Source organism: Eubalaena glacialis, chromosome 17 (assembly GCF_028564815.1).
Source record: "Eubalaena glacialis isolate mEubGla1 chromosome 17, mEubGla1.1.hap2.+ XY, whole genome shotgun sequence".
NCBI lineage: Eukaryota > Metazoa > Chordata > Mammalia > Artiodactyla > Balaenidae > Eubalaena > Eubalaena glacialis.
Genome location: NC_083732.1, coordinates 86,148,006 through 86,170,636, shown reverse-complemented (window position 1 = coordinate 86,170,636; position 22,631 = coordinate 86,148,006). Strand labels below are relative to the sequence as shown.

At 48.3% G+C, this 22,631-nt stretch overlaps 1 protein-coding gene across 4 annotated transcripts in view; it reads left to right on the top strand.

The window, feature by feature from the left end:
- Positions 1-22,631, top strand: part of TRAPPC9 (trafficking protein particle complex subunit 9) — a 535,221-nt gene that overhangs the window by 109,936 nt on the left and 402,654 nt on the right. For all 4 annotated transcript variants that reach the window (XR_009697631.1, XM_061171479.1, XM_061171478.1 and 1 more), the window contains 3 exons: positions 7,219-7,345; positions 14,640-14,785; positions 21,904-21,989. Coding sequence is in view for 3 of the 4 variants with exons in the window: in XM_061171479.1 (XP_061027462.1) it covers positions 7,219-7,345; positions 14,640-14,785; positions 21,904-21,989 (359 nt within the window). In the remaining variant the exon portion in view is untranslated. The remainder of the gene's footprint in view (positions 1-7,218; positions 7,346-14,639; positions 14,786-21,903; positions 21,990-22,631) is intronic.

Below are 22,631 nucleotides of genomic sequence, written 5' to 3'. Positions count from 1 at the left end.
GGCCCCTATTATAACTCATGCAGCTGTTCCCATAGTGTGGCAAGGCCATCTGGTGTCACTCTTTCCGTTTGAACTGCCCTCTCTTCTGAGTCACTTTCAGATGGATTTGGCAGCCTTCTGTCCGGCAGAGCTGATTGGAAAAAGCCCCAGGGGAACCCGTGCAGCGAGTCCGGGGACCCGGCTCCTCCCGGGCACCTGGCTCCGGGCCTGCTGGCTCGGTGACATGCAGTTGCTCTCCCTGCCCCATGAGGATGCCGCCGGCTCTGCTGGCTGCTCAGCCTCTTGGCGGTGGTTCTCTCCATGCCTAGAATCCACACACACTCCCAGGGATGAAGTGGATGCAGGAACGGGGTTCATCTTCATGAGTGTCCCTTCCCTCTGGACTCTCAAATCTTTGTTGCCTTGACAACTCTCCAGTGCCCCCTCCTCTTCTGTAATACTTTTCATTAGCTCTTTTACTTCTTGGTGGCAGTGTTGTTTGCCATGAGCTACTCCAGAAGTGGAAGTTGTCACAGTGGTGTTTGTAATGGAGATTAACTTTTTCACGGCAGTGAGGTGCTGTTGGATGAACAGGTGTAGTGTTACAGAGATCCCGGATTGAGGGTGATCCCCACCTTCCCAGACTACTAGTTTTGTGGCTTTGAGCTCATCACTTCCTCTTCCTGAAGCTCACTTATGTCTTAGTAAAATGGCATAACATACACTTATTTGTGAGTGGAGAATCATAATCTTCACAATCCCTAATGTCCCTTTCCCTTGAAGGGAACTCAGAGTGAGTGCAGGCCTCCCCACTCCATCCCTGGAAAGGTAGAATGATTTACCTGATGGCAGGATTGGTCCCAATAACCAGTGTGATCCGCTCTGCTCCGCTTCCTCTCGGGAAGTGCTTCTCTGTGCTCAGTGCTGGAGGTCAGGCCTGGCCTCCCCTGGGTGGGTGGTAGGGGCATGCCCAGTTCAGCACAGCCTGTGTCTAGGCAGGAAGGTCTATCTGCCCAATTCTTGGTGTCAGCAAAGAGTTGCACTTTCTAAGAAACCGTGTTGTGGCCTTTAGCATGGTCTGTACATGGTAATAATGGTGATATTTTAGCCTCTATCTTTTCTCTTTGTTTTGTTGTCAACTTATTTTTAGAAACGAGCTGGACAAGAGGGGTCCTGCTTACTGGGACCCTCTAAGACATCTCAGCATTATGATATGGAAAGATCAATAATATTCTTATGAAAGCAACTCAAAGACTAACTGTGTTTTTTATTTCTATAAGTGAAGGTGTCAGAATCGATCCTCAAAGTATCATTTCAGACTCTATCAGGCCATACCTGTACTTTTTCCTCTGTATTCTTTTTTTTTTTTTTTCCTCCTCTTCCCTGTATTCTTTTTTTTTTCCCCTCCTCTTCCTTTAGTTTTCTTATTTCAGATTTGGAAGAAAAAATGTACTTTTTCCTCTTATTTCTATTCTCTACCTGTTTTTAATATCATAACTGACTTAATGCGCACATGGTTGTCTCAGATTATTACTTAGAAGAGACAAGAATAGACAAACTGTAAAATCATGATGTGCTGGTTTTCATGTCAGGGTCAAGTCTTGAAATGGCAAATGGCCTATGATCAAAAGTTTTGGTGATCATATTTTCTGCTTCTATAAGGAACAATCTAGTTTGGTGGCAACTAGGCGTTTATTAAAAATGTTCTGTTTTCGTGATTTCTTCAATTTCTGGGTTGGAAAAAACTCTCAAGTGCATTAGGTGCTCTAGATGGGCTGAAATAATTGTTGGATGTTTTGTTTGGAATTGAATAAGATCTATTGATGTTATGGGCTAAATGTTTTTGTCCCCTCCAAATTCATGTATTGAAGTCCTGACTCCCAGTGTGATTGTATTTGGAGGTGGGGTCTTTGGGAGGTGATTGGGTTTAGATTAGGTCAAGCGGGTGGGACTCTCACGTTGGGATTAGTGCCCTACAGGAAGAGGAGGAGACACAGAGCTCTTTCTCCCTCTGTGCCCATGCACCTGAGGAAAGGCCAGGTGAGGACGCAGTGAGAAGTGGATGTCTGAAAACCAGGAATTGAATCCACTGGCACCTTGATCTTGGACTTCCCAGCCTCCAGAACTGTGAGAAGTAAATGTTTATCGTTTAAGCTACCATCCATGGTCTTTCGTTATGGCAGCCAGAGTAGACAAAGACAGTTGATTTTTAGTGAAATTAATTAAGGAGTCATCACTTCCCACTGACCAAATCACGTGCTTAGGAGAACGTTCATATTGATCACAGGCTTCATTCCAGTTTCACACATGGAACAAAGGTTAGCAGCCACCATGGCCTTGAGCTCTTTCATCTGTTTTGGTAGCTCCGGCTCTCTGTGGTCAGGCCTAATCTGTGGGGATGGGAAGACTCAGTCAGCTGGGATCTGAGTCTCAAATCTGTTCCTCTCTGTATGACCTCGAGCAAATCATTTCACTTCCTCAAACTCGTTAAATATTTTTACTATGAAATCATTTCAAACATAGAGGTGTAAGGAACAATAAAATGAATCTGCATGTAACAGTCACCCAGATTCGATGGTTATCAAGATCTTTATATATTTACTTCATCTCTTACTTTTTCTATTTGTTGAATTATTTTAAAGAAAATCCCAGAGGCATCATTTCATTTTACACCTTCACTCTTTAGTATGCATTGCTAAAAAAAAATGGATGTTTCCTAATATAACCACAATGTTAATGTTATACCCAAACATTAATAATTATTTTTGGTAGCATTTAGCACTATTCCACAATCAAATTTCCCAGGTTGTCCCTGAGTTCATTTTTATCACCTTTAAAAGGGAGATAATAATGCCCAAGCTCTCCCTCCAGGACAGGAATTTTGTGGGAGGGTATACCTATTTCGCATGAAAACATTTTGAAGTTCTGCTGTGTCGCAGGATCCCTTGCCTTGAAGATTTTATACTCTGGAGAGCCTAGTACGAGATTCGGTGCAGAGCACGTGCTCAGTATGTGTAATTGTGGGTAAGGACTGCAAGTATTTCTGCAGCGCTGTGTGCTAAGAACAGTGCTGGTCCCCGTGGACGTATTGTAGAAGTGAAAACTGCCTGCAGCAGATCTGAGCTTAGTCTGTCATTTTTTGTCTCTGAGTGTTTCTGCATTTCTTCCCTTGGACACGCACGAAGCCTCCTTTTCTGCCCAACAACCGTGTATTCATCATCTGTTGTCAGTAGTGAAATTTCTACAGCAACTGTCACAAGTCTCTGAGGAGTCCTATGTTCCAGAGAAGGTCCCGCATTGAAGACCTGTGTAAAGTATCAATATTTGACAGTCAGTGTACCGCAAAGCCAGTACCGTCCTTTCCCGCAGCAGTCCCCTCACCGTTCCCACGCAGGTCCCTGTGCTGCCGCACCATTCAGCCCTTGATGTCCACAGACGTTACCAGCCTTAGCCGATTCCCTCTCGCACGTGCCTCAGACAGCTTCTCTGTCAAGTTCTGTTGTGTACGTACAGCTTATAATGATATGTCCTTATTCATCCTCTGTCCGTATTTTTGTCATATTTTCCTTATAACATAGCAAAACGTCCAAATAACGCACTCATTGTTTTTGCTCTGAGTCCCAGGACCCTTGGCAAAGACCAAATGTTGCCTCTTCTATAAAACCTTCTTTGGCCAAATTACATGTCCCATGTGCTCTTCTCCCAGACTTTGATCCTGCCTCTGTAAAGTCACTGATAAGGAGTCGTAATGTCCTCTTTTGACATCGTGTGCTCTTTCAACTTGGGACACCCCAAAAGTAGAGCCTGTCGTGCTTCTGTGTGCCTGGTGCTCAATGCTGTGGGCGCATAGTAGGTGTTTGATGAAAGCTGAGTGGATGAGGGCTTGAATGAGTAAAGTCAGGTAAGGTTAAACGAAGAGGAAGGAAAACAGTAACTTGATGAGTGAAGAAAAAGTGATACAAGTAGTAGTGAGTGGTGGAATGCATCACATGATTATTTCAGCTGCTTGTTGAAGTAGAAAACACCTGGAGAAGAAGCACCTTGGTGGGGGCCACGGTCCTTAGTGTCGACACGTAGCACCCAGAGCTCCTTTGTGGTTCCCACCGCGTAAGGTGCACAAAGAAAAGGTGAGGAGGTGGTCAGCCTGCACAGCCTGGCTTCTGTTGGTGAATCAGCGGCTGTTACTCTGCACTCTGTGGACGGAGCATCTGTGTTCATTTTATTATTTTATTTTACTCTTGCCCGCAGATTGATTCTGTCCTACCTCTTTGGGTAAATGAGGCCAGCCAACTAACACATAGCTCTTTAACACCTTTTGTCATCTAAATACTCGTGACAAATTAGGGGAAAACCAAAAAAGGTGACAAGATGCTCTCCCTTTAAGGACCTTGTAGTCCAATGACCTTGATTTTTAGCTGTCAGAACTTAAACAAAATTTAAAGAAAAAATCCCAGTCTCACCACTTAAAAAATTTGGTAAGCGGACCTGTGTTTTGTCAAGACCTAGAGAGACAAGGAGAATCTGGTGGCGTTGAGCACCCAGCCTCCAGATTCTGATCTCTAAACACTGAAAGGGTCCTGCGCCCCTTGGAAAATGGATTCTAGGCCTGAGGCTGGAAATGAGCCAGAAAGATAGCAAGCTGTTGACAATCTTGGGCCTTCTCTAAAGACATAGGAACCAACCTGCAAGGGCTCCCACTGGCCGAAGATGGGACAGTTTGAACATCAAAAAAGAATGTGATGGAAGCCAAATGAAATACCAAACATATAAAAATCCACCAGTGCATAGTGATACTGAGTCATATACGACTTACTGGTCATCATTGGAGGTGGTAGGGACGCCAGTTCTCTCTCCAGTAAATGAAAGGAAAGACTCATTTGTCAGCCCTCCTTTCTGTGTCGTCTGTTTCAGGATCACCAAATGGTTGATGAGGGAAAATCCTTTTTAATTAGAGAATTAAAAAATTACCACTTTGTAATCCTTGATAAAAATAGATCTGGGCAACAACGTACAGCAGATGCTCAAATCCGTCAAGAGAGAGGTTGATGAGAACTTTCTAACGGATGGACCACACTGACAATTGAACATAAGCATTTAACCCTGGAAACCCCACTAAAGTGACAGTGAAGTTGTCAGGTAGTGGGAAAGCAGGGAAGAGGCCCCAGAAGGCAGCGGTGCTCTGGGGGTGATGTGATGAGGCCCATGGCGGTGGGAGAATTAGCTGTAAAGCATCTCATGAGTTGATTGTATCCCCAGATCTCCTTCTCTGCTCCGGAAGCAGGTGGCTGTCCCTCTGCCGTCTCCGCAGAAGATTAGTATTTCACCTGATGGAGTAAAAAGAAAGCATATGTGCTGGAGTCACAGGCACAGCTGGAGAGCAGGGCCCTGTTGAAACCGAGGGGAATAAATGCATGTGGGGTGTTGACCCCTTCACCTGGCTTCCACAGCCAGTCTTATACCCAACATGGGAAAGTCTTCCAGGGAACAGTGCCCAAAAGAAGAGGCTAAAGCACAGACACGGGAGGTTCCCAGTAGGAGATCCTGCAGTGAGGCCCATGGCTGTCTGCGTCCCCGCGTGCCCATCCTGTTCTCTGCAGCCAGCTGAGCAGGACACCCCGGGTACTGTTCCCTCTTGGGTAACTTTGCAGGTGGCATCGGGCGTCATTAATAGGTTCATTCCTTTCTTCATTTCAGCAGGGTTTACTGGGAGAGCGTAATTCAGCCTTATAATAAGGTACCTAAACCACGAGTGCTCTACCCAACATTAGGCAAATTAAGTCACTTACATGTTATCAGCGGGAGCCCCTTGGGAGATTTGTCACCTGTAAATTGAAGATGATTTGATTATTTAAAGAATTTTGTTCATGCTGCAAATTAACATTACTGTGTCATATCCAGATTAATTCTGGTTGCTTTTCTGCCCTCCTGCTCTCTAAGGAATGATGCTTAGACACAGAAGAGCCCTGTGGCGCAGTTAACCCGTTAATATATGTGCCTGAGATCTAGGCATTCTCTGCCTGGATCTTGTTTTGTATGGTCACCGGTCAGTGGAGCCTGCAGCCTCACCGAGCAGCCCTGTACCACTCTCTGTGACATCCTCGCATTCCCTGCAGGCACCGGTATGACGGTGGTGACGGTGTCATCGTTCCTCTGAGCTCAGTCTCATGTCCACCAGCCACTGTTTTTAATTCACCCTTAGAAATTCTTTAGATGGGAGGTTAAGGTTTCCCCTCAGGTGGTCACACCACGGATGGGGAAAGACCAAGCCGTGTACTGGAACCTGGTCTAACTTCATGGCCCGAAGTCTCGCCCCCATGGCTGCGCCCCTCTGTCCCTCTTCTCTCCAGGTCCTCCACCCTCCCTGCCAGCAGTGACAGGAAACAGGCCAGGAGCGAACCCCCGATTCCTGACTCCTTAATTCTTCCAAACAGTGTGGGAGTGAGGAGACCACAGGCTGAGGGCCAAACACAGGATTTTTGACACGACCTTTAACTTCAGTTGGGCTCGGTTTTCTCGTTTGCAAAATGGGCACAGTGATGCCTGCCTTCCCGAGTTACTTCGAGTTTTCCAGCAGGAAGTGCCCTTGAGCTCCGGAGTGTTACAGAGCCCGTGAGCACGTGTCTAGGGTGCGTCATGGGTGATAAGCAAACATTATTCACTATTACCTGCATCCTCTTCTCCTCCTTCCTAGTGAAAGGGATGGGGATGGGGTGGAGAAAACCAGCCTTATCTCACAAAGCTCTACTTTTACATAAAAATACTGATTTGTAATTATTTGCTTAAATATCTGTTATACAGATGGACTGTACACTCCTTGGGGACAGGGCCTGGCATTTTGCTTGGTACCTAGTAATTGCTGGAAAAATATTTATTAAGTAATAAAATATTCTCCAGTCCTGCCTGCCCATTGACCTTCTTGGAATTTGATAAGGATTCATTATCTTGGAAAATGAAATCTCCTAGAAGATGGTAACTTAATTTCCTTTTTATCCACAGGCCCTTAAATGGAGCAGCTGCTAGTGATTATTTAAATAAATTGAATAAAGCTGCTATTTTCTTTTTGTCTCTTTTGGTCACTGCCCCTTTATTTCTGCCAGAAGACTGGACTCACTGGACTGTTAAGGATTTGGGTTAAGAATTTTATTTTTGCTCAAAAAAATAAAATAGAGCAAAACAACCCCCCTCCCCCCGTTTTCTTTGGTTTAATTAACCTTTATTTTGTTTTTATTTTCTCATCAGAAAAAAAGGACGTGACGCAAAGCCTGGAGAACTATACCTCCAAGTGTCCCGGAACCATGGAGCTCATCACCCTTCCCGATGGCCTCACACTGCCCCCGGTGCCCTTCACCAAACTTCCCATCGTCAGGTAGGACAGGCTGGCTGGGGTGCGGAAGGTGAGCTTCGCTCCCAGCGTCTGTCTTTGGTCTGATCAGGGATGCAGATCTTTAGAAGAGTTCCTGGTTTGGGTTGGCTGTGTATCTGGTCCGTCATCTCGTTAAGTCGCAGCCATCGCCTGTGAAGTGTGTTTTATAGACCAGAGAATCAGGCCAGGGCCATCGGAGAACTGCCATGGTCACGTGCCTGTCTGCCGGCAGAGCCCCACAAACCCGTGTCTGCCCGGTGCCATGGCCGAGACGTGGCCCTCTGTGCAGTGGAGACCAATCAGGCCTTGTGGCGCTCGCACTTACCCGCATCCGGTAGGGCCCACTTCCCTAGACTGCTCACCCCTGCGCACAGGCCTGGGGGAGCGCCTCCACCTCGCTTGCGTTGTGTGGCTTACAAGACCATCTGCGGCCTGCTCTGTCTCCGGACTGACTGTGAGCCCCTTCCTTATTCCCCGGGACCCCAGCCCTGCACAGCCTTCTGGAATCACTGCGTAGGCAGAACGTGCGGCGGGGTTCGTTCCTCTGCTCAGGCTCTGCCTTCTGCTTGCTGTGCCTTTCCCTCCCTTGCTCTGCCTGGTGACATTCAGGCATCTTTCAAGATTTAGTTCAAGGATTATCTCCTCCATAAAGCCTTTTTCTAGAGCCACCCAGATAGAAATAATTACACCTTCTGTATAAATTACCAATTATTTCAGTGCAAAGAGTAGAAAACCTAGCAGTGGATCACAAATAAGGGGTGATTTTTCTTATTTATTAAGAACTTGGAAACAGGTGGCCTCTCTGCAACTCTGTCTTTACTTCCTGATGACCAAATGGCTGCTGCAGCTCCAGATAACACATCTACATCCAAGACAGGATGAAGGAAGAAGGGGCAGGGCCAGGGAGCCTATCTTTTGTTTACTAGGAAAGCAAAAATGATCTGGACAGATTCGTAGTAGGCTTCTGCCCCAGTCTCCTTGACCAGGAGTGCATCTCGTGGCCACCGCTAGTTGTAAGAGAGGCTGAGGAAATACATGTTTAGCTCTCCCAGTCTCTGTAATGTAGGTGGGATAGGGAGAAGGGGGTCAGAAATGGTGCTGGGCTAGCCAGCCAGCAGTATCTCTTATGTCTTTCTTCTGTTTCATTTACAGAACTTGATTGTACGATACGTCTTTGTTCTTTTTGACTGAGGGCTACCTGAAGAGGGCTTTGTCTTTGTAGCCCTTGGTTGCTCATGTGTGTTGAGCGAATGAACAGATCTATCCATCAGAATTCTTTGCATAGCAGTTGGCAGAATACCTACCTGACCCAGACTGTCTTAGACAAAAGGGAATTTATGGCACATACACCTACAAAGTCCAGGAGAGGGATTCAGGCAGGGCTGGAGCCAGGCTTCCGGCCCCTCATCAGAACCTGTCTTCTCTCCTCTCAGCTGTGCCCCCTGCAGTGAGGCTTTAGTCTCAGGCCCCGGGTGGCATCAGGGTGGCAGCAGCAGCTCCTCATCCTGCAGCATCCAGGAGAAGAGAGAGGTGACACCTGTGGGAGAAAGACGAAGCTTCTTTCTCTCAGGAGCCTCCACAAGTGCCCTTTGCTCTCCACTGCCTCTGCTGGGGTTATGGACTCAGATCTGAGTCCCTGCTCCCAGCCCTGCGTTAGCCATTTCTTCCAAGAGCCCTGGTTCTTTCAATGGAGAATGGAATTTAAGTTAGGATCTGGGTGCTGTGTGTGCTCCTTACTATCGGGGTGTTGCTGCCCGCAGTGGATAGAACTAGGCAGTATCTACTTATATACATACGTTACTCACTGCACGTTCATGTCCACGGTTATTTCTGCATCTGTTTCTGCGTATTGGAAACCGTGAGTTCATACTGATACCTCCAATTCTACCCAACATCTTAGGGGGTCCTTCTGTTTTTCTTATATCTGTAACTTCCTTCCCAGACTGGGGGAAACCTGTCTCCCATTAGCCTCAGTATGGTTACTCATTTGGTCAGTTCCCCTGCTGGTTACCAGTGGTTATCAGGTTGACCTCCCTCCCCATGGGGAGCTCTGATGGCCATGCTGTGCTGCTGCCGCAGCCCCCCACTCCGGCCAGCATGCCCTCTGCCCTGTCGCCTGCTCAGATGCGTACCTGGCTCTGCCCTCCCTAATGGACTCAGGGCTGAATTGCTGGGGCGGGAGGGAAAGGGGAAGGAAGCTTCTTTCCCATCTATTCTCATCAACAAATAAGCTTGCCCTTCAGATCTTAGTCTAGCGTGAACTGGGCTCACCCCAGAATGGTTTCAAGTAATTGTGATGCAGGTACACATTTTGCCGTGTTTTCATAAAACATTTGGGGCAGCTCATAGAAATGTTATGTTAAAAATAAAGTCACCAGAGTGAAAGGTAAGTAAGGGTCCTACATAATGGCTGAAGATGGGGAAAAGCATGATTCTGTTAATCATATGTCAATAATATAACTAACAATGGGTATAGGAGGAAATGTGATTGGTTACAAGACTCTCTGTCTCATAAGCAGACACAAACCAGTCACACTGGAGAAATACACCTCTTCACAGTAAGGAGGCTTGTGGAAACCCCTCTTGTGGGTTCTCTTAAAGAGAACGTATTGAATAGTGTCCTCAAAAATATCCCTACAAAAATCTGAAGCAGGTTCTCATGGTTGTTTTGTTCGTGGCATTCCTCAATGCAGACTACAGGCTTGATGCCAGAGGGGGTTGAGTACACCCAGCTCTCCCAGAGGACAGAGCAGTGTGGTCCAAACATGCAGCTCTGCTGTGGACTGTGTGTATGTGTTCCCCCAAAATTCATCTGCCAATGACCTAACCCCAGTGGGATGGTATTTGGAGGTGGGGCCTTTGGGGGCTGATTAGGTTTAGATGGGGTCACGAGGATGGGGCCCCCATGATGGGATTAGTGCCCTTATAAGGAGATGAAGGGACCAGAGCTCTTTCTCTTCTCCACATGAGGATACAGTGACCATGTCTGTGAGCCAGGGAGAGGGCCCTCAGCAGAACCCGATCATGCCGGCACACTGATCTCAGACTTCAGCCTCCAGACTGTGAGAAATGAGTATTGTTGTTTAAGATGCCCGGACTATGGTATTCTGTTAAAGCAGCCTGAGCTAAGATGAGCACTCTAATACAGCAGTCTGGACTGTCCCAGCCATACGTAGCGTAATGGACGGACTGTTTATACATCAAGCACTCCTTCATGAAGGTGATTTCTCGTAAGTCAGCTTTTGGCAAGAGTCAGGCAGCAGAGAATTCAAAGTTATATTCTCAGGAGAAAAAAAAGGGTGATGGTAGGTGCTCTGTGATGCTTACTGAGGATGGCAGACCCATATTACTGGTGTTCAGTCAGGACCTGGAGCAGGGTAGGTGTTGTGTGACTTTGTGTGGAATGGTTGTGTCCACACTGCGTGTGGGATTGTTCCTCTCTCACACAATCAGTGTTCCTCATCTCTCTCTGGAGAGGGCTGACACAGTACCCATGGACCTGGCCAGTGTTTTTTCTTAGAAAACTAGTCTGGGACTATTTTAATGTTCTAACCAAATGTTTCAAGGACCTATGCCTGGAAAACATGGACTTAATGTTTAAGTCAGTTTAATTCAAAAAAAAAAATCAAGTCAGGCATTGCAAGACACCCCCTGTAACTATAGGAAGGGCTTTGAAGACCGAAGCTCCTGAAAAATGTCCACATTCATGAGTAAATGATCAGACTTGCTGAATAGAATTGTTAGACATGAGCTAATTTAATGTTAGTGGTGCCTCATATTTAAACTTTTGGTTTTGGAAGAGATGAGTGGAGCCTTTTTCTCTGGTGAGGACTTTCCATGTTTTTGACAATAAAGGCATTTCATCAATTTATAGGAAAATATTTACTTGTTCTATGTAGCATGGGAGCATGAACTGGGTTCACCCAAAAACTGTGTCAAGTAATCACGATGCAATTTAATTTAAAAAAGGGCCAATATAGATCCCTGTTTTAATTCTATTCTAAAATTCAATTAATCAGGTATTTATAGAGTGCCTAAGATGTGCTTGGCTCAATGCTAAGGGCCAGGGACTCAGTGATGGTCAACATGCCAATATCCCATGTGCCAGGAGGCTGCCAAACCCATATCCGTTACTACTGTCCAGAGTTAAAGCAGAGGGAAGTTCATGTTACTCCTTACAGAATTCACAAAAACAATAATGTACACAAAAGCCACTAATGATCATGTAGATTGTTCACACACTACAAGTTGTGAATTATTAAAGAAGAAATTGGGGTAGAGTTTAGATGCCATTTACAGGAAACCAGTGGGTCTTTAATTTGGGGCGAGACAGGGGTGGGGTGGGGATGAACTGATTGTTTCTTTGATGAACTGACCTTGAGCTTCAGCCTGGCAGAGAGCCAAGGTTGATGAGGCTGCTTTAATTGATAAGGATCGAAACCCTCCAGGATGAGCTTGGAGTCATTTTGAGTGGCCTTGGTACTTTTAAAACTTCAACTTTTAAGTTAATTGTATTTGAGGAAGGATTTCAGGTGTTCATTCAAAAAGGGGCTTAGAGGCCACGCCATCAGGGCAGTTTTTCTTGGTTTGTGAAGCAGGGCAAGGCCAGCCTCCCGGATGCCGACCAGGATGCAGCTCCGTGATCTCACCTGGTTCACAGCCACGTCCTGAATCTTCTATTACACTTGGTGTAATCGCCAGGCCCACACCCTCCTTACGAATTTCTCAAACCTGAGCTTCTCGAAGAAAATGAGAAATGTGTGGTGTCGTTGGGGAGTCTGAGCGTGAAGCCTTGCACTACTGCCCTGGCTGGCGTGGTGGGTCCTCTCCAGCTGTCTCCGTCATGCCCGGACTCGGGACAGTGGGTGACCTTCACGTTGTTCCAAATGTGGACAGGTGTGGCCAGCTTTGGCCATTGCCCATCTGTGCAGAGATATCCAGGAGGTTCTTAGATATGTTTCCCCTGTGAATAAGGTTGAGGAATTAAAAACCAAGAAAGAAAAAGTGAGCTGTTTTTTCCTGTGTCATTCTTCTCACCAATGTGTATAATATCACTTTCCTAATTAGTGTTCCACCACTGCTTTGCATGGTCCTAATTAGCCACGGTATACTGAGAAGTCAGATTTTAAAATGTCAACTGTTTCCAAGTGGAATCCCTAAAAATAATCCTTGGTTTGGACACTTCATCCCTGGAATTCTTCTTTACTGTTGGCAACTTCATAAACCAAATATAATATTATTAGTTCCACAGAAATTTATGCTAAATGAATTATATTTCCTTTAGGTCAGGTGCCTTGAATGATTGTTTTTCTGGGTGCATTTTATAAACAGACGTTTGATGCTAGATTTTGAGTTATAAATGAATGCCATGACTGCTTGTCGGGTTACTTTTCTGGCTGACCACCCCCTCAAAATTCCTCTGCATATTTTAATAACCTTTTATGTGATCTGGAATTTCCGTGCTTGTGTACATGATTCCTAGAATCACAGATGACATCTCATTTTTAGGTGGCGACGGTGGCACAGAGTAGAATGTTATTTGTGTTGCAAGAAAATGGGATCATTTTTCAGATGAGTAAACTTAAAGGCTCGAGTAGGCGGTGCTGGTCTAAGGTTCCCAGGCTGCTCTCAACATCACTGGGACCAATGCTTCGTTTCTTTGTCCCGGTGCAGTGTTGTGATCTTTGCGCAGGGACTTGGCTCTCTGTGCCTGTAAACGAATGTTGTTTTAGGGAGGAAAGAGAAAGGCTTTTGTGCACCTGCTAGGTGACAGGCACTATTACAGGTGCTTGACACATATTAACTCAGTCCTCAAAGTACCCTGCGAAGGTTCGAAGGTCTCTGCTTCAGACCACTCCCCTTCTCTGCCTGAGTTTGGAATCAGCAGAAAGAAACGTCTGTCTCAGGTGGATAGCAGTGGCTCAGAGCTGTCCACCTGTTCCCCAGTCTCTGGCAGAGCCGGGTGACGGTATGGTTTTTCGTGGGACAGGCCCTGTTCCGTCTGTGCAGAGAGCAGGACTGAATACGTGCTCTCGGGAGGGCCTGAGCGGTGCACGCGCTGGTTCTCCTTCCAAATTTACCACCTCCCTTGGGGGGAGTGAGGGTGGGCAAGAGCGAGGTTAGGACCACTACCCTAAGGATGTCCCTCCTCATGGAAACATGGAACCGGGGAAAGGAGGTGTCCTCCTTCTGCAGAGCATTATCAGGTACCTATTATTTTTCCTATTTCGTAAGTGAGAGGGTTGAGGTCCAGGGAGATGAAGCCATCTGTGCCCGTTGCCCAGCTGGTAGGTCCTTCAGACTGCAGTCAGGTCTGTGTCTGTTGAAGCTGCTTCTCAGGAGCAGGCGAATCCCCCTGGGTTGGATGTGGTGGGTGTTAGATGCACATCAGACGTGGCATCTCGGCCACTGCAAGGACTTGCCCACCCTCGTCCCAGTGCAGCGCAGCTGGTATTTTTTGAATGTGCACAAAGGGCTGGGATTTGCAGCTGTTAGGGATAAACTGCGTAGCCTTAAATATACGGTTTTGGAAGATTTAGAAGCTGAGGTTGAAATCCAGCTTTTGGGAGTTCATTCATGCAACATTTATCGAGAGCTCTGCCTTGAAGTATCGCACCAGTGCTGGAGAGACAAATGAGGCCCTGGGTACCCTGGTACCCTGGCCAGCTGATCGATCCCAGCGTGGGTATCGATTAGCAGACATCCACAGCTGGGAAAGCAATTTAATAAGATACAGACTGTGCAGATGGAAGCCGACGGTGCTGCTACCCTTCACTCGTGGTACCTTTGGGTCGTACGGGTCAAGGTCTGCACTCCTCTTTGCTGCGGGCCTGCCCTTCAGGAAGCGGGGAGGCAGAGGAGGGGACCAACTTCTGCTGAGCGGTGGCCATGGTACCCAGAGCGCTTTGTTGAGTCCTCACAGTGGTTCTGTGAGGGAGGGCGCGTATCTGCATCTTACAGACCAGGAGCCTGAGTGTAGGGGAGGCAGGGCCTGTGCCCAGAGGCATGCAGCTGGCAGGTGCTGCAGTCCAGGCTTCCGCTGGCCCCTCTGGCCCCAGCGCAGTGGCCCAGGGGCGCGGCTGCTGCCCGGCCGTGGACGTCTTCTCTCCCTGGGATGGTCTGGAGGGGTCGTGTGCAGCCTCCTTCTGCTTTGTCCTGCGAAATTGAGTACTTTTCCTCCCCTCAGTTTATCTGCTGCTTGATTTACGGTCATTCTAACATCTGGTATCTGGTCGTATTTATGCTGAACCCAAGCGAACAAGCAGCTGAAGTATTTTTGTTCCCTTTGAAACCACAGGCGTGTGAAACTGTTGAACCTTCCTGCCAGCCTCCGGCCACAGAAAATGAAAAGCTTGCTGGGCCAGAGCATGTCGACCAAGAGCCCCTTCATCTACTCACCGATCATCGCACACAGCCGTGGGGAAGAGCGGAACAGGAAAATAGGTAGGCCGTTCATCCTGGCTTTCTGGCTGTGCTCTGCTGCCCAGCTCCTGGTGGCTCTTCTAGATTTTAAAGCATGAGGCTTGATTGCAGTTCATTCGTGCATGTGTGTATATACCCTCATACAGGTTTATTCAGTTTGCTACCTTAGCCAGGCCATTGCCTATAGACCTGACTTTTTGGTATCTGTTTCGTAAAAGACAGTTTTTGTGGAAGTTCTAGAAACCAGAAGACCTCTATTATCTGAGACTTATGTAAACTACAGAAGAGAGGTACTTGGAGATTAGGGTGATTTCCCAAGGCCTGGAGTAACTTCTGAATCATCAAAGGAGATTAAAGGTTGACTTACGTTCAGGACTGACTGGGGCATAAGGACATCGTAGCATTTTCCCTTTTGAGCGCCGGCAGCGCCGGTTTTGTAGTGCGCTAATGATCGCCACTTCTGAGATGCCTGGTGACTCAGCAGGGAGAGATGAGCTTGTCTCGGGGCGGACTGGGAGCAGAACGCTCGCTCCTGAGACTCTCCAGCGCGCTTTTCTATGTGCTCGGCTCCCCGGCCGCGTCCCAGCCCACGGCCGCTCCTTTCCTTCCTCACCGCGGACCCCAGGGCTCCCTCCGTGCCCTTGCCAAAGCCTGGCCGTGCTGCAGGCCTCATTCCTGGCCAGCTTTCCCCTCTTCGGGCCCCTCGCATTTTGAGATTGTGGTGCCTGCAAGTCGCAGTGACAGAGCTAAAGGACTGAGAGGCCCGTCACTGGTTGGAGTTTCAGTAGAAGACCTGCGAAGCTTTTGCAAGTCAGTGCTCGCTTCTCCTTCTGTCTTCTTTTTTCCTCCTGTAACTTCTTACCCCTGATGTAGGCGAAGGCGTCCTGACTTCATGAGGCCCCTCTTCCCAGGATGCCCGTGTCCTGTCACACCCCGTAGCCGGACGGCGGGCTCTCCTGGCAGTGCCAGCCACGCTCCTTCTGCCTTTCCCGCTCACCTCCCACCTTTCCACTCCTGCTCCTCGGCTCCAGCCACACGGCCGCTTTCTGGTCTTTGGACATGCTGTCTTGTTCCAGTCTCAGGGCTCTGCTCGCTACGCCTCTGCCTAGAGCTCAGCCCCCTGCCCACCTCGCTCAGTCTGCGGGCCCCGCTCAGAGAGGCCGCCTCTGACCCGCACCTCGCAGGCCGCTTCTCCCCACTCTCCCCTCACTGCCGGTTGCCCTTCACAGCACCTCGATGCGTCCCTCTGTTTATGTTCCCGTCCTCCCCGTCTGCCCCCTGCTAGAACAGTGTGGAGTGAATGAAGGAGTGGCGTGGATGGTGTGACCCCATTTTACAGACAAGGAAGCTGAGATTCAGGATGTGTAACTGACTCCACAGCAGAGCCTTTGCCCTGTACCGTGGAGCTCAAGGCCAAGCACAACGCACATCCCATAACCTTGGTGGAGATTCCTTACATTCACGCCAGCAGGAGAGTTTCTTGGAGTCTATAAAGATCTCATAAAAAACCTCATTCACAAGTATTAAACCACCTGAACACCTTGAAAAATGAGTGTTTCTAAGCTGTTCCCTAAGACAGAGAGCATAGTGAGGGTAAGAGCACTAAAACGACCCTGTGCTTTCTGGTAATGCTCACCATTTCTTTGATTCAAGTTGTGCTTTGTAAAATGCTGTCACATTTTAGCTCAGTTAGTTTTCGTAGTATTTTTGGAGGAAGTAATTTTTACCTCCCTTTTCCAGATGAAGAAACAAACTCAGAGAAATGAGAAACTCCCAACTTTTCAGATCAAGTGTGCTGTTCTAACCAGGGCCCTCCAGCTTTCCCTGATGTGTGCAGCATGCCTGGCATGGGCCTCAGTCAATGACAACACACAGCTGCCCACCTCCCCCATCCTCCAGGTCAGCTTCGATAGCAAGGCAGTAATACCCGGGAAGTTGAATATCCTAGCACTCTGAAACTAGGTCTGCTGCCAGCAGCACCTGGGACTCACCTGTTGAGTTTGGGGAGATCATATGCATGGGACGAGCTGAGACTTCGGAAGGCCTCCCGGAGGCTCAGGAAGCAGAGCTGGCTCTGAGGAGCAGGTGGGCTTCTAAGGTGTGGCTCGGAGGGCTCTAGTTAAAACAAGAAAATAAAGGAAGAAATGCGGGGTGATGCCCTTAAAAAATAGCATCTGATTGTAAATTCTGGTACATTTCTGAAAGCAGGCGCCCTAAGTATATAGCATCCTACAGCCTCAATGTGCGTGCATGCGTGTGTGCGTGTATGCGTGCGTGTGCACGTGCGTGTCTCTTGGTTCAGTCCTTCATTGGTTCATTGGTTCCTTCTCTCATTCATCAGTAAACTCCCCCTGAGTTTCCCTGTGTGTCAGGCATGTGGCAGCCCAGCCCTGTGGGTTCTAACGGTGAAAAGTGCAGGTGTGGTCCCTGCTGTCGTGAGGTGTAGGTAGAAGTTAGAGGGAAGTGACAAGTAGTAACTAAATATATTTAAAACGACAGGATTTTGAACTTTCTCTGATATTGTTAGAACGTTTTCCATTTGCATCCTGGGAAATGATTTTGCTCTTTTGTTCTCGCATCCGTCACGTAGGCATGGCTGCCCCTATCACTTGTCAGGCATTGTAAGGGGTGAAAAAAATCAGTGTACACAGATGTATATCGGAGGTCAGGTACTGCCTCTTAGTCCTCTGACCCCTACCCGCCATTCCCCCTGTGCTGCTTGGGCCGAACATTTCCCTGACTTCCCTGCCAGCCGGCTTCCATTAGGGTCTCCCCGGTGGGGGTGAAGGTGCAGGAGGGCAGGGGCCATTCCGCTCCTGGGGGTCCCCTGGGTGGTGGTGGTGGCGGTGGTGGGGGATGACCACAGCTGTGGCAGCCTGGGCTGCGGTGGTGGCAGCGGCAGGGGCAGCGGCCCCCTCTCCGTGGTCCAGCAAAGGACGAGCAGTAAATGTCCGTGAAAACGAGCGAGTGACCAGCTGCAGCTGTTTCCTGTTGTCAGGGGGGCAGGCCCGCAGGCACTCTGGTGTGAAGGCAAGTCTTTGACGTTCTCGTTTCAGTCTGTCGATTTTGAAAGACAGCTCCAGCCTCCCTACTGCTTCTCTGCTCTGGAGAGCGTGCTGGGGAGTCTGGGAGCAGGGGAGCCGGGGGGACGTCGTGGTTGAGCAGGGAGGGCGGGTCCCGGGCCCGCTCCAGCGCATGCTGGTGAGCAGTGCGTGTCTGCCAGCGCGGGTGCCTCCTTTGATCTCTTTGGAGGTGGGGGGGGGGGGGGCTTGTTCCAGTCCGAGTCTCACTGTTTCTCGGTGGTGGGCAGGTCACTTTCTGGGCCCCTTTTCCCCTGGGTGGACCTGGACCTGTCATTACAGAGTTAATGAGGCTCGTCTCTTAGACCTTCTAGGAGTCTCTGGCTGGTCTTTTTGGGTCTCGTTAGGGTTGATGATAAGCTTTCTCCCCTAAAGAACATGTTAGGAAACTTTCACCCATTTTGTTTAGAGAAACTTCCAGAGGCGATTTGGGGGACTGGAAGAGTGAGACTCCTTCTCAGGACCAGCTGCATGATCTGTGGGGCCCCCTTGTTAAAAAATTATGAGGAAATCGGAGACAGAGACAGCGTTAAGCAGCATGTGGGCCCCGAGCCTGGCACAGTGTGGCTGCAGGGTCACTGCCCGTGGAGCCGGCCTTTCCTCTTGATTTTCTTCCTCTCTGATCTTTAGAAACTGCTGAGGCTTCCTTTTATGAAAAGAATACCCTGCATTTGCTGCAGAGGGCTTCCACCTTACCCAGTGATTCTTATGACCGTGTGATGCTGCAAGTGTTGTGTTCCCAACTTATAGATGAGAAAATTAAGACTGAGTGATTATAAATTCCTGCCCTAGGTCAGGGAGCTAGTAAGGACAGAGCTCAGGCTGTGTCCCTGCTTTGTGACTCAAAGCCCAGGGACCTTTTCCTTTAAATACGGCTCCTCATAACAGTGAGAAGCACCTGTTCATCTGGGCTGAGGATAAATTCAGTGGATGAGGCAAGATTTTGGGGCATATAACAGAAACTTCAGCCGAAATGCATGCTATTTGTTGAAGACCCATGGGTACGAACGTGTAACTTACATTCGGGGCTTCTGATATCTTTTTAGCAGCAGACTCATCAGCGAGGACCTGCCTGGAGCTTTGAAGAATCGCATGTCTTTAACCTAGAGTCCCAATCTCTATCAATGAATCTTATAACTGGGGGAGTTATCACAGCACGGGGCACAGAATATCAGAGAAGAAGAAACCCTTGAGGGCAGTTCCTGAGACCATTTTCCACGCCAACTTGGAATAATTTACCAGTCTTTCCATCTGTGTGTTGCTAGCGTCTGTGTCGTCCGAGTTAAACTCTGCGCCGAGGTGATGGCTGTGCACGTCCTGAGCATAATTTGCGCTAGGACTTGGTGGTGGAGCTGGGCTTCTTGCCTGGGTCGACAGCTGCCCCGGAGGAGGCTTGGTGGCCTGGCCAGGCCGGAGCTGTCAGATGGCCTTGGGCTGCCGCGGGCCTCCCTGGGCTGCAGTTGTGCCGTCTGCAGAGACCGGGCGCCAGAAGCTCACTAGGAGATTCTTCTGAGGGTCAAGTGAGATAATGTTCCTAAAGTATCCAGCAGCCTTTCTCGTAAGGCTCTGAGCAGTGCTGTGTGCACTGTCCAAGGTGCTGGGGATGCAGTGAGAAATCAGGAGTGTCACCTGCCAGCTGGGTCCAGCCCGTGTGGTGGAAAGAGACGAGCTTGTCAACAAAAGCCCCCGAAAGAGGCTGTTTGTCCACAGCTAAGAACACACACGGGGGCCGTGCAATACAGTGTGGGGAGGGCCTGATACAGAAGGGTGTTTAATAGCCTTCAGTGCTGTTCCTTCGTGTGGTTTCTGGGACAAAATATCGAGGAAGGGGCCCCACCGTGTGCTTTGACACACTAAGGCTTAGGAAGGAGATGATCTCCTCTCAAACATAAATAACTATTCCTGTAATCAGGGATTTATCTTAGGTTTACCTTTAGTGACTAGGACTGTGCAAGTATAAACGATTCCTTTCAGAACCCCAGGAAAATGAATTTTGAAATGATGGTTATTTGACTGTGGTAGAGAAGACAAACAGTTCCTTCGCTATCAGGCATAGCAAGCTGTTAAAACAAATGACATTTTCATCGGCCGTGAGGAAGGGCTGGGGTGCTGGCCGCTGAGGCAGTGATGGGCTCAGTGATGCTGCTGAAGGTGGGGATGGGAGCACCATGTCTCTGCAGAAGGACTTCTGTGACCCCTCCCTCCCGCAGAGGTTCTCAGCCTGAGGCTGGGTGAAGAGAGGTGGGTTTCTGGAGCCAACGGGGGGAGAGCAGCAGCCTGGGAGCAGCAGAGGCTTTGGGGCCAGGCACACGGGAGTTGGACTCGGCTGCCTCATTCATTAGGGCCATCGATGGTGGACGGTTCCGTGTTCCTTGTTGGTGAATGAGGGTGATATGTGCTCTGCTGACCACTTCACTGTATTGTCAAGAGGCTCAAATGGGTACCTGCTTGTGCAAGCATTTTGAAAACTAACTCACCTGGTGGGCTCCTTCTTCATTGCATGCAATTTCAGGATGCCAACTCTGGGTCACACTGCATGCAATTTCAGGATGCCATAGGTTTGGTGCAACCTGTCTTAGTCTCTGTGCAGGGGACCTGGTGTGAATTGTTTGGGAAAAATGGTGTCTTTATGAAAGCTGAAGAATTCTAATCAGTAAACCTTAGTATCTACTGTAGAAAAAACCCTTTAACCACCACTGTCCAGTCTGGATACTTCTCCGAGTTCAAAGACCTGGGCTTGAATCCCTGCTGCCCCACTTACTGGCTGTCTGATTCTCAGCACATTTATTAACCTCTTTGGACCTTGAGTACCTGCCTTGTAACAGTGGGATTGTAATATCTACCTCACCAGGTCATTATGAAGAGTGAGAGACAGCCTTCCAAGGGCTGGACAGTACCTCCTGCCGAACACGTGTTACTTGGTTCTGAAGCCCCTTCCAGTTTGCCTAATGGAGAATCTTAAGGGGAGGAGAGAGCAGTGGAGTGGGGATGGGGACCGTATTAGTTTTCTTTTTGTGTAACAGATGACCACTAATTTAGTGGCTTAAAGAACACAAGTTTATTTTCTCACTGTTACTGTCATGAGTCCAGCATGTGTTAGCTGGGTCCTCTGCTCAGAGTCTTGCAGGCTGAAATCCAGGTGTCAGGTGGGGCTATGTTCTCATCTGGAGGCTCGACTGGGAAGGATCTGTTTCCAGGCTCCCTCACGTTCTTCGTCCATTCCTTGTGGTTGTAGGACTGACGTCTCTGTTCTCTTGCTGGCTGTCAGCTGGACCACTTTCAGCTCATAGCAGCTGCTCTTGGGTCCTGGCCACATGGCCTCCTCCGTACATCCTCTCATGCTTTGAATCTTTTCACTCAGGATGGGTATATTCCCTTCCAAGGGCTCACCTGAGTAGGCCAGGCTCTCCTAGGATAATCTCCCATTGATTAAGTCAAAGCCTACTGCTTGGGGGCCTTCATCACATATGGAAGCCTCCTTCCCCTTTGTTATATAACATAGCCTATCCTCATATCCACACTTGGGGGGAGAGGATGACACAGCATGTACACCAGGGGCCAGGAGTCTTGGGGGTCATCTCAGAATTTTGCCTCCCGTAGGTGTTGGACTGCAGCTGACCTGGGAGTGGACAGGGAAGAGAAGCCACCGTCTTCTCTCACAAACTTAGGGAGGGGAAAGAGAAACCACGCTATGTGCCACTTAAAATTGACCACAGTGCCATCTTCCTAAGTACCAGCCTCTGGGCCCGCAAAGGTCTGTGTGACGTATGGCTCTACACCAAGAATAGTGCTGTCTGGATTGATTCCAGTTTCGTGCAGCTGCGTTTGGCACTGAGGGAGGGAAGCATCAGTCACAAGGCATCCAAGTGGCAGGGATGATGTGCTTTGCATTGGAGAAAGCTAGCAGTAAAATAGCTTTAAACTGTGTATCTCAAGATGATCACAATGCCCACTGCTTCACTGGAAAAATAAATTGCCAGAGGAGTAAATCTGAAACCATGTGAAACATGCAAAAACACCAGCTAAAACGTGGATTCTTTTGTGTGTATGTATTTCTAGATTTCCAGTGGGTTCAAGGAGATGTGTGTGAAGTTCAGCTGATGGTATATAACCCAATGCCATTTGAACTCCGAGTTGAAAACATGGTATGTATCATGAATCATTTGACCCTTTTGGGCTAAACATCAACTTACCATTAAAGTAAGTTTTTTACTTAATATTTGAGGCATACTGCCTATAATCTATGTCTGTTTTTAATATTTGTTTTGCCAAAGATTATAATCTTTTTGTGAGTGAAGACTACGTCTTGACATTCCTGTGTCTTTAAGGCTGGGTACTCAGTGAGATGTGTGAGTCAATGAACAAAGACATCTCGGATTTGAACACACACAGAGCTTAGTTGATTGCATATAAGATTTGAAATAATTATATTGAAATTTACATGAGATTAGTGAGGTTACAAACCCTGTACTGTGCCCACCACTCAATATCACTGTTACTGCACTGCTACAAGATGATAAGATGATCAAGGCCTAAGAGAAGAGCGAGCTCTTTATTCATAAGAGAATAAATGACTGCACTGTGAATACGAAGTTTCCCTCGGGTTTGAAATCTGATGTTCTGTTTCTGTGTTTGTGTACGGCGTTAGAGGCTCACTTTTTGCAGTGCTGTCCATTGGAACTGCTCCCCTAATTCTGCAGTGAGCGGGAAGGAGATTCATATGGCTCTCCAAGCTAGACCTAGTGTTTCCAGAGCAGAGCCCTCCGCCAGCGGGTGGATTCCAGTCC